The sequence below is a fragment of the Vipera ursinii genome (assembly GCF_947247035.1).
Source record: "Vipera ursinii genome assembly, chromosome: 2".
Lineage (NCBI taxonomy): Eukaryota > Metazoa > Chordata > Lepidosauria > Squamata > Viperidae > Vipera > Vipera ursinii.
Genome location: NC_139513.1, coordinates 38,400,542 through 38,413,096, shown reverse-complemented (window position 1 = coordinate 38,413,096; position 12,555 = coordinate 38,400,542). Strand labels below are relative to the sequence as shown.

At 38.2% G+C, this 12,555-nt stretch overlaps 1 protein-coding gene across 4 annotated transcripts in view; it reads right to left on the bottom strand.

Annotated features, from left to right (window-relative positions):
• Nucleotides 1–12,555, bottom strand: part of MITF (melanocyte inducing transcription factor) — a 178,094-nt gene that overhangs the window by 72,567 nt on the left and 92,972 nt on the right. The window contains exon 1 of one of the 4 annotated variants that reach the window (XM_083355178.1): nucleotides 12,403–12,459. The exons of the other annotated variants lie outside the window; for them this stretch is intronic. Coding sequence (XP_083211304.1) covers nucleotides 12,403–12,458 — 56 coding nt within the window. The 5' untranslated portion in view covers nucleotide 12,459. Of the gene's footprint in view, nucleotides 1–12,402; nucleotides 12,460–12,555 lie in introns of those variants that run through there. 4 annotated transcript variants of the gene reach the window in all.

Here is a 12,555-nt window from a genome sequence, read left to right as displayed (position 1 = left end):
TCCACATGGAGAGAAGTAAGCAGTGGGGTATCACAAGGTTCCATCTTAGGCCCAGTACACTTCAATTTTCCTTTTGTTTTTTAAGAAAATCTTTAAAAAAAAAGCATGAGGAACTTTAAAGTCATGGACCTAATCTAAAAGATGTTCTTGACTTGAGTTCTTGACTTGAGTTCTTGACAGCATTTTGAGTCAATGCTGAATGTTTAACTTATTTCAATTTTCCCATATTCCCATTGTTTTGACTGCAAGGTTCTTGCTTCCTGGTCTTAAGCACTAAAATCATCTTTCTGGATTTGGTGCACACCTCTTTAGAGAGACCAAGACTAATTACTGTTCTCCTTAAGAGACACTGTTCACTTAAAACTCTTTGTCATAATAGTCAACCAATCTCTCCAATGACAGAAAAGAATGCCCTATGCAAAGAGAAGCCAGAGAAGTTTTCTACCTGTGAGTTTTTTCGTCTGAATGGACTTCCCATCCAAGTGCAGTATGAGCACGAAGAATCTTAAATGAAAACAGGAAAGTTGAAGTTGTATTTGGACAATACAGTGAGCTAAGAATCTGTTTTTCTCAACTGTACTGGGAGAAATCACTTTAATATCTGCATGCTCCTAGACTTCTCCCTTCCATTCTGACCTTCCCAAGGTGCTCCATTGGTTAGAATTATAGATCCATAGGTTTGGAAGAGACTTTGGAGGTCCAGTATAACCCTCTAACCTAGGAAGAAATCTTTATTCTATCCCAGACAAATGGTTGTGCAATCTTTTCTTGAAAACCACAAGCAATGGAACACCCACAACTCCAGGAGGCAAGCTGTTCTCTCTGTCAGGAAATTTACTGACTTACTTCCAGGTTGAATCTCCCTCTGATGAACTTCCTAACTTCCACCCATTTGTTCTTGTCCTACCCTGAGATGCGTTGGAGAATAGGTTGATCTCCTCTTTCTTGTGATAGCCCTTCAAGTATTGGCTTCCTGTGCCCTAGACCATATTTCTCAATCTTGGCAATTTCAAGATGTGTGGACATAATGTGTCTGGAGAATTGTGGAAGCTGAAGTCCAAGGTTGCCAAGGTTGAGAAACCCTGCACTAGACAACAATTCTTTTCACACTGTGCCTCAATGTAAAGCTGCAGCCTTTGACCAAATTTCAAAATAAATAATACCGATAACAATGTATACCACACACTCACCGAATAAATGAGGTTACGACTCTCCAATGATTACATTTCCATTTAAATAACAATAATTATTCCCAAATGTATATTCATGCAAGTATAAAAGTTATACAGCTGTATTTTGATATGATGATGCATTTGGTTCAACATTAGTGATTCATTTAGTGGCCAAACTAAATTTAATACTGTTTTAATCCTACTATATGTTTTGTTGTCAAATTTGTACAATTTCTTGATGGATATTCTCTTAGCTAACATTTTTATGGTTACAGTTAGAGAAAGATGATCTCAATAAGCTATGCATGATGGGATCTGGTCAATACTTGGGTGGAAAATCACCAGAAAATCCCAGAGCTCTAAGATAGACAGGAAAAAGATTGGGATGAAGGCAGAACAATACACTTCTATATTCTTCGCAAAAAATCTACATGGATCTGTCTATTAAATCACAAGGAGATACTCAACAGATTTTCTACTATGCCATCTATAGTAGATTAGAGAAATATAAATTACACATTCTACCTATATTTAAATCAATATTGGTCCTACATTCTACCCTTTCTCAGACCATTCAAAAGGACTAAAAAATAAATCAGTAACTTCTGTCACCAATAGTTAAACCGGATGATGGTACAGGTATTTATACTTTTTGAAATACTTGAAACTTTTAATATTAAATAAATAAAAAAATAGTGTCATAGTTCTGGACATGTCTACATTAGCATTCAGTCAGTACAAGAAGTAGCGTTTATACTAGCTCTTATGTTTTAATTTACAATTAATACATGACTAAAATATGTTTATCTCTTAGATGCTAACTTTTAAAAATAGTTTAGAGCTGATCCTGTATTGTTTTTAATATGTTAAACTGCAGTACAGAAATGCTTATTGTAGTCACTTCCACTGACCAAAATATTACTGAGGCTTGGAATGTGAAAGGATAAAAAGATTAGTCTGCTATGTGCCTTTCTGTCATTGTAATACTTTTTTAAAAATATTCAGTCAATCTAGAGCTAATCTTCAGTCTACTACTTGAGTTTCCAAAATAATTACTCTCAGTTTTTCAAGCAAGTAACAGAAAAATAAGCAGTGGATCAAAAACAAACAAGGTACTCATTCTCCAATTCATGAAAAAAAAATCCCGGATAAAAATATTGGTTCTCTGAGCCTGAAAATAACAGGAATCTGCTCTGTGAGACAAAATAGTGAAGGCTGTCTTGCTGCTGAAATTCGGAGAAAAAAAATATTGAAAATAGCTTCCATAGCTACCTGCTTGATCTCTTCAAAATACTGGATTTGTTTTTCAAAGAAAGCAGTCTATTCAATTTCAGTTAACCAGTGGAACAACTTGCCACCAGAAATTGTGGGTGCTCCAATACTGAAGGTTTTTAAGAAGAGACTGGACAGTCACTTGTCTGAAATGGTATAAGGTCTCCTGTTGGTGCAGGGATTGGACTAGAAGACCTCCAAGGTCCCTTGCAGCTCTATTCTGATTGAAAATGTACAGAGCTATTTTGTTAGTCTGTATTTCTTTATTTATTTCATTGGAATTAGACATTGCCCAACTCCAAGGCATCTCTGGGCAGTTCACAATTTAAAGCAAACAAAACTATACAAAATAAACTATACAAATTGAAATAAGTGTATTCAAAATAAAATATACAAAAACTGTCTGGACAATACATTATATATCTGAAGTGCATCTAATAAGGGGACCAGGTCTACCTTACATCAAGGCCTGGGAAAGCAACCAATTGTTAGTGAAAATTGGGAGAGGAAGAAAAAGAAAATGTAAACATTTACCAAGAATCTCTATGTTTTAAAAGAATGGAGCATAGTAATAAATATATACAGGTAGTCATCATTTAATCACACAACTGGATTAGCATTTCTATCACTACTTTGTGTGATTAACTGCCATATCATGCAACTTCAATTTGTGACTTACTGCCATCTGATTCATTGATTTTTCTTGTCAGAAGCTGGATGGAAGCATTTGCAAATGGAAGTCATGTGTCCATGGGACACCGCGAGCATCGTAACTCCACACTTATTGCAAAGCACCAGAAGCTCAATCACAGAACTGCAGGTTCACTGCAACAGTCGTAAGTCGTAACCTACTTTTACGACATCTTCATAAATTTGAATGGTCACAAAATGGAACGACCTGAACATATCACTGAAACTGCGTGCCTGAAGCTGCATGCCTATCACCTGAATCAATTAAGTGGAATGGCTTGCCTTCAGAAGTTGTGGGTTCTTGAACCCTAGAGGCTTTTAAGAAGACAGCCATTTGTCTGAAATGGTATAGGATTTCCTGCCTGAGCAGGTGGTTGGACTAGATGACCTCCAAGGTCCCTTCCAACTTTATTATTACTATTATTATTACTATTATTATTATTATTATTATTATTATTATTATTATTATTGATAATAATAGACTGAGTCAAGTCAAGTCTTGACTGGTCTTTGACTGTACAGGTAGTCCTCAAGTTACAAATGTAATGGAGCCTGTCCATTCCATTCGTAACATGAGGATTCATCAAAGTGACTCTCATACCTTGAACATGATTCACTCCCAGCTTTCGCCCACGCATTTGCTAATTTAATGCATAGGCAAATGCCTGGCTCATTAAGCAAACATGAGTTATCTCAGGATAGGGAAGTCCATGGGGGGGCCATCTGCTTCAGACCATCTAAGCCCCCCCTCACTGAGATAACTCATGCTCCCTCCCCTAGGGTCCCCACAATTGTTCCCCCACCCAATCCTGCCATGCTGGGTCACCTTGTGAAGACCTGTCTCCTCTCCAGCCTCTCTGTTTTTTTCTCTGCTCCTAGAAAGAGCAGAGGGAGGCCTCTGAGGCCCAGAACAGACCTCCTGTGTGGCTGCAGCCCACAACCTCCATTCTGGGTCTCAGAGGCCTGGAGAAGGCTCCTGAGGCCCAGAACGGACTTCCAGGAGCACATGGCAGCCATCCGTGGCCTCCGTTCTGGGCCTGAGGCCTGGAGGAGGCCTCCAAGGCCCAGAACGGACTTCTAGAGGTCTGCAGAAGCATCCCCCAGCCTCCTTTCTGGGTGGCAGCAGCCCAGAAAAGGCCTCCGATGCCTGGATTGGGCCTCCAGAGGCACGTAGAAGCCTTCTCTTGCTTGGGTTCTGTCCTCTGTTGCAGAAAACAGATGCCTAAAGTACTGTGAGATCTTGTGTTACTTTAGGCCTCCATTCTCTGCAAATGCACTGAAGGCCTGGAGCAGCCATGAAAGCGAAGGATCTCGATCTTCACAATGTAAGTATCCAAAGCCTACTGCCTAGGGAGACTTGGGGAGGGAGAGAATAGCCAGGGTGCATGTTGCAGTGCCACTTTGGTCATTTGTAAGGGTGAACGACTGCTGTGGTGCAGCAACATTCATAAATTTGGGACTTTTCCGTAAACACTAGGGGTGCTTATCACATAACTTTGAACATTTGCTAAGGGAATGCTCATAACTTGGGGATTACCTATAGTAAACATTGACTTGACTTGAGAAGAAGAGACTCGCCAGCCACTTGTCAGAAATACCTGAACAGGGGGGTTGGACTAGACGACCTTCAAAGTCCCTTCCCATTCTGTTATTCTGTAAAGTAAGTTTTCTCTACAGAATCTTTAGTTACATAATCCTGACAAAAGAAAACTGCCTATGAAGCCAAGGCATTAAAAGGATTTTTTTCTGAAAAACTGCTAATCAAATTATATGTACAGATGCAATACAGGCAACAATAACAAAAGCTTTTACTAAAAGTTATTTTCTTTTCTAAACATTTTTGCAATCAAGTTGATCACTACCTTTATCGGTGGCATGAAAAGTAAGGGAAGAAATTTTAATTGGAATTTAGAATTAAAAGGAAAGATAGAGGCCTCTAAGCATTTGCACTCCTCGAGTTTAGTGGAAATCATTTTTATTACACCTCAGAAAAACTAATCTTTCCTACACCGCAGAAAAAACTCAATATGTTTATATATGGAGATTCTCAGTTGTCTCAAAGGTGCTTTCAAAAAAAAAGAAAACAAAAGAAAACAAACTGGACCTTTTTTTTTGAGAAAGAAGACTTTTTTCTTCTCATCCAAGAAGCTTCATCAGTTGTGACTGAAATACTTCTTCTTCCTCCTCCTCCTTCTCCTTCTCCTTCTCCTTAATGTGTGTACGTGCATGCATGCATATTCGTGTTATATATACATGTTCACACACATACACAGACTCACATACTGAAAGTGGGAAGTGATCTTGACTTCAACTGAGGAATAGGAGAGGAATTCAAGGTTCTTACATTCTTTAGCAAGTTCCTGAGGTAAATTAGATATTCAGTTTATGAGTATGGTTTGACCCCTTCTCTATTTGGAAAGAATGAAGCACTACCAACTGAAATGGAATTTGAGTGCATTCCTTTAAAAATCCCTGGTGGATGTCATAATCAATGACAGAGTCATTAATTGGTGTACTGTTAATATTTTGTCATTTAAAAAAATATATGAGCAGAAGTTCAAGTAGCAAAATACTCTTCTTCTATATTGTATTTTTTTCTAGGCAACATAGATGTTCCCAAGCTATTTTTATTTGTGTCATTTTATATGTTTTATCCTAACAAATTTGGATTTTTTAAAAATCACACCTACTTACAAAATATTTTTCACAATTCCTTATTGCTCTTCTTATATATTTACATCTCTAAATCGTCTATATGTGTGTCTCAGGGGTGGAAACCATTTTCGCAGAATTTTTCATTAACTGTAAATCCTCCAGTGAGTCCATAGATTGCAGTTCAAGTTTTACTTTTCAATTTACCATTTGCATAAATATGAATAGCAAATTGCAGGCAGCTTTTTTAAAAAATAGCTCATATTGCTGTTTGTTTGTCTTTGAAATGAAAGCATGATGTCTTTCATCAAGTAATAATACATATATATATTATTTGTAATGGCAGAAATGAACAATTAAGTTATTGTTTCAACTGAGTCTTTCTGTGGTTAAGCAATTATGTCAGAATTATAATCTGTATTAAAGTTGTTATTTTAAAGCTCATGAATAGCAAACCATAATTTAAACACCTGGAACCTACATGTGAATTTATCTTGTGTCAACACTAGTGTGTGCTGTTGGACAAAACATTAAATGACCTATAAAATGTAATATGGAAAAAATGTACTAGCAAATTCAAAAAAACATAGTGATTGAATTTAATCAATGATTCTGCATATTGTAACAAATAAAACTGCATTTTTCTCATCTTCTAATACCTCACACTTTATTGGGAATTATCAAGTTATATTGGATTAATCATCCCATTTATTGGCAAGTTTTACAGTTATATTTTAAAAAGCTTGAAAATATTTTTCCTTGCTCTGCCAAGGACATAACAATAAATCTGCTGTATTGTTTTTATATATTGTTTGAGCATCATGGACAAGTACTATGTTACAAAAATCATGGTCTATTTTAATTCTACAGGTTTTATTTACAAAAATGTCTTGAGTATAAACAATGTAGTAAAGAAACTAGAAAGCGGTAGAACAGAATATATGTAGCTCAGGGTTGAACTGTGGAGTCCTTGGTACTCTCTGAGTTTGGTTGTTTGGCTTCAGACATTTCATTATCCAACTAGGTAACATTACCAATGCTTAGGTGAGCAATGATAATGTTACATAGACCAGTAATGAAACATCTGCAAGCAAACAACTAAGCTCAGAGAGTGTAATGAATCCATAAACTAGAACAGGGCTTTTCTACCTTTTCACCCATTGTACCACTTTTAGGATATGTCAGCATCCGAGTACCACCAGTTGCCTAGCAAGGTGTCAAAAACTTGATGACCAAAAAAAAAGGGAAAAAGTGATGAAGTACAGGTAGTCCTCGACTTACAGCAGTTCGCTTAGTGACTGTCCGAAGTTACAATGGCACTGAAAAAAGTGCCCCCCAAGCCACAGCCGAGCAAGACACCTGGTGGGGGGTGTTTGGTTTTTATTTTCCCCCCCTCTGCTGGGTGGTTGCAGCAGGTTTTGGTCACTTCACATGACCCTGGGACATTGTGACCGTCATAAATATGAATCAGTTGCCAAGCATCTGAATTTAAATCACAAGAACCTGGAGATGCTGCAACATTCCAGCTGATCGGCGCTTCTTCTGGGCTCAGAAGTGCCAGGATCAGCACCGAGCTCCAGCTGGAGCCTGGCGCTGATCCTGGTGCTTCCGTTGAGCCCTGACAGCCCTGCAGCTCCAGCCGTCTCTCGCTCAGGCTTGTGCGATGCTGCCACCGGTTCAGCTCATTCCCCTCCCCCGCTACCACTATTCTAGGATGACCACGTACCACCTGCCAGGTGCCAATGTACCACAGGTGGTACCTGTACCACTGGTTGAAAAGCCCTGAACTAGAAAACAGTTGTTCTTACCAAATTACTATAGCTATATATATATATATAAATGCACTTTTTATTTATTGTTTAACTAAATATTTTTTAAAATGCTAAATTAAAATATTGAAATTATTGATTTATGATCTACACTAGTCTGGTGTATTCTGATATAATGAAGTTTCAATTGATTTTTAGAAGATCTGTTTTGCCATTCATAATTTCCTTACATGTAAAGTTGGTAAAAGCAACTCATTTTATGCATTTATCAAAAAATCTATGATAAATAATTTTCAACATAAATTTCCCTAACAAATACAAATGCTATTCTTTACACTGGATTTTTTCAGTGTAACTTATTTTAACAGATCCAAAACAGATAAATTTGCTATATTTATGTTCCAATGTATGCTAGCCAGATACCTATTTGCACTAATAATTTTTAAATAGCTGCCAAATTGAAAATCTGGGCAGTGGGGCTAAAAGCAAATTATTCCTACAGATAATAAGATCATGAACTTGACATTAAATTTAGTTACGTCTGAATATAATGTATAGTGCTGTGACTGAACATAGTATTCATTCATTCTTAAATTATCTTCATAACACCAAAGATGAGAAATGAATTCCTTGTAGATTGTAGGATTAGTTTGCTTCACTACTCCCCAATTCTTATGCTCTGAAATGTTGAGTGGTGAAATAAATTAACTACACTGTAGATGGATGATTTACTTGGGAAGTGAATTAAGGAGAAATACATGCTTTCTTCCACTATTTAAATCCCAGCAATGTGGATTTTGTAAAATTTTGCTTTACAAGCCATTGACTTGCTTCTGTTGGCCATACTGGACCTCAAGCTTATCATTGTAGCAAGTCACAGAGATCTTTTTTTGTCCATGATAGGCTCCTTTCATATTAAAGTAAGCAGTCAATGATCTATTAGCTTATTTTTGGTGGCCAATTCTACTATTCTAATTCTACTATGATTGTCTTGATTCATCTGCACACAGAGTTTGGATATTTTCCAAAAATATATAACTTTCCTTGATTTCAGACATAAGTTCATAGTCATTTTTTCATGCCTAGACTTTGTGACAATATTGTTTGTTCCCAACTTGTTGTCTTGACTAACCTCTGCTATAACAAGAAGCTAATCTAGGAATCACTCGACTCAGTACTAAACTCCATTGTTAAGGCCTGAAGTCTTTCTTTTCTCTTTACTACCCAAAGTGTCTCCTTACTCCTAAGGATCTTGGGAATCCTTCAGTTATCCCCTGAACCCCAATCCTGACATATCTTGTGACTCAACTTGACTGCTAATCCGTTTTGCATGTTTTGGTGACTGGCAGAAAGCACATCATTAGTTTGAGTTTCTAACTTTAAAATTAAAGGCTTTAATAATCAAGCCTGATATTGTTCCCTAAGATGTCATGACTGGTAACCATTTTAATATTTTTTGTGGACAACATCATTCTAAACTTAGATTTAGTATCTAAACTCAGGCCTGAGGTATTTTGTCTAGCACAAACAAAGATTGCATTTACAAAAATTGTTAGAAATATAGTTATCACTGTTACTCCAACAGCTGTCCAAGATTGTTCTATCACAAGAATGCAAACTTTGAAAAATGCAAAATCGTACATCTATTTTACATCTATATCTTTATATATGTAGTCCTTGACTACAATTGAGCCCAAAACTTCTGCTGCTGTGTGCAAGACAGTTGTTAAGTGAATTTTGCCCCATTTTACAAACTTTCTTGCCACAGTTGTTAAGTGAACCCCTGCAGCTGTTCAGTGAATCATTTGGTCATTAAGCAAATCTGGCTTCTGATTTTGCTTGTCAGAAACCAGCGGGAAAGGTTACAAATGATGATCACCTGACCATGGGACAGTACAACTGTCATAAATATATGCCAGCGGCCAAACATCCAAATGTTGATCATGTGACCCATGGGAATGCTGCAATGGTTGTAAGTGTGGAAAATGGTCATTGTAACTTTGAACCATCACTGAACAAGTGGTTGTAAGTCAAGGACTACCTGTTTCTTTGAACACCATCCAAAATCACATAGTGGTGCCCAGGGTAGAAAAGGTTGTACCCAAGATCCATTTTCACCAAATATATCCTGTAATGTTAAAAACTAGACAGATGTTAAAATCTCTCTAGATTCCATCACTGTTTTTTTCTCTACAGCCTTCCACAAGATGTGAATAACCTTGGGAGATCCAAGTTCAAGCCAACCCCACCTGGACCTGAACCACGGAGCTCACTCTCGGCCTAATTTGAATTAAAGCTGCTTTTTCGGAGATCAAAACTGAGTGAGCTCCTTACCCCCATGAAAGCCACCTTTGCTCTTTGAAAAAGAAAGGACATAATAAAATGTTCTTTTTTTAAGCCCTTCTGTGTTCTAAATATGATCGACCATTCTCCACAGCGTCCCTTAACCAGCATGGCCAGGACCATCTAGTTGTGCTGCTGAAATGATGCAAGACATTTTCCAAGGTAACTGAAGATGACTGGACTTCAGAGGTTTGCTACAGGATTCTCTGAACAAATTTGGCTAGGCTAGAGAGTCCGCATGCCCACGTAATACATTCAGATGCTGTTCCAGATTCAGATTCAGATTCACAAAATGTGTGGTAAAAATTAAACCAGTGTGTACCCTGTTTTAGTATTTTTCCATTCCATACCTATACTTTCTCAAGCCATTCAGCAGCACTGCTTTTGTTAATCTAATGAGAGGCTCTCTCATGGCCCAAGAACATTCACTAAATAATGATTAAGCTCTGGAGGTAGAGGGTGCTTTTTTTGTCCTTTTTGCATGAGCTGTAGTTCAGTAAAATGCTTGAAGATGATTGGCCTGAATGCTTAATTCGTTTACAGGGACACAGAGCTCGGTTGGAAATCTTTTACCAGGTAATGGAGTAGAGATGCAACAGCCCATCTTTAAAAAAAAAAACAACAACTCTGAAGAAGACTAATGGTTAGTACTGCCTTGGAAAGTCTTAGGGGAAAAATCAAGTTCATAGCCATGGTCTGCAACCTCCACAGTATTTTTTAAGAGTTGCTAATGTAGAAACTCCTCTATCCTTGCCTTTTTTCTATGTGCAAAAAAACCCACTCAGGAGTGTAGTCCTGGGTGCAAAACTAGTGACAAGCCTTATTTCAGATCCCTACACCCTTTAGATGCTTCTAAACTAGGAGGTGGGTGGGGATTTTTTTTGGATTGACACATTTTATTAATTATTTTAAATTATTCACACTTTTCATAAAGTTTGCTTGTCCAAAAAACTAAAAGTAGTCCTCGACTCACAACTGCAATTTTTGTTGTTGTTAAGTGAGACATTTGTTAAGTGAGTTTTGTCCCATTTTACGACCTTACTTGCCACAGTTGTTAAGTGAATCACTGCAGTTGATAAGTTAGTAACCCAGCTGTTAAGTGAATCCGGCTTCCCCATTGAACTTTGCTTGTGAGAAGGTCCCAAAAGGTGATCACATGACCTTGGGACACAGCAAAGGTTATAAATATGAACCAGTTACCAGGCTTCTTGAATTTTGATCCCAAGATCACAGGGATGCTGCAAAGGTCGTAACTGTGGAAAAAATGGACATAAGCAGCAGTGGGATTCAAATATGTGAACAACCGGTTCTCTGTGTGGATGCCACTTCCGGAAGTCCATTCTGGGCCTGGGCAACAAAAAAAATTAGCTACCGGTTCTGCCAAAGTTGTGCGAATTGGCTGAATCCCACCACTGGACATAAGTCGGATTTTTTTTCAGTGCCGTTGTAACTTTGAATGGTCACTAAATGAACTGTTGTAAGTCGAGGACTACCTGTATTGTGGCCGACTTACGACCACAACAGAGTCCAGAATTTCTTTGGCTAAGCAAAGCAATGTGTTAAATGCTTCATTTCCCAACCTTTTTTTTTTGCTATAATCGTTAAGTGAATCACGGCAGCTGTTAATCAAATCACGCCGTCGTTAAGTGAATCCAGGTTGTCCCGTTGACTCTGCTTGTCAGAAGCTGGCTAGGAAGGTCACACATAGAGCTCCTGTGACCATGGCCCACTGCAATTGTCATAACTACATGCTGGTTGCCAAGCAACCACATTTTGATCACGTGACCCGGGGGATGCCGCAACAGTCTTAAGTGCAAGGGATTGGTCCTAAGTTACTTTTTTTCACTGCTGTTTTAATGGCGAGCAGTTGCTAAATGAAGGATTGTTAAACCAAGGGCTATCTGGACTAGATTCTTGGTTATTTTTTCTCCACTCTGTAGAACATTTTTTTTATTATTATTTTGTCCTAACTGTTATGATAGCAGACGAGCTAAATGCAGGGATACCACAAGGATTACAAAAGTATAACAACCCCGCCCCCCCCACCCCCAAAAGTAACAAATACCTTAAATTAAGAATGGACCTAATTTGTCTGGCTCATTCCTTCAAACAGAAAAGGAACCTCTTTCTTTCAACCAGAATGCAAATCCTATACAGTAGCTGTGCCTTAAGGAAAAATGCTACATTATTTTCCCACTCGGCAAGAAGTTTAAATCCAAATGCTGTGTTTCATCTCAGCTGTAAATTCTAACTCCTGTAGCAACAACAATGAAAAACATCGCCACCACCGCATAAATATGTCACTTATCTGCTTTTCACATTTCCTCTACTATCTTTATCTTATCCGGGCAGACCCAGCAGCTGCTGCACCTTCTCCCATAGCGAGAAGCTAAAGCAGTCTAGTTTGCTGCTGTTTCTTTTTTTTTTTTAAGGGAATCCCTTTTCAACAAAGGGGCTCTTGTCCTCCGCTCCCCACCCCCACCCCTTTTGGAAGTGTCACTTACAGGTAGTGGCTTTCAAAGGAGCAAGGCATGAGCACTGGGATCCTAAGAGCTTCCATCTTGGCTCCCTTCCTGCTTAAGGTGTCCTGCAAAGCCCTTGGAGAAGAGTCAAAGTCAAACCAAGTCCTGGCACTGGATGTGTCACTAGGGGTGGCT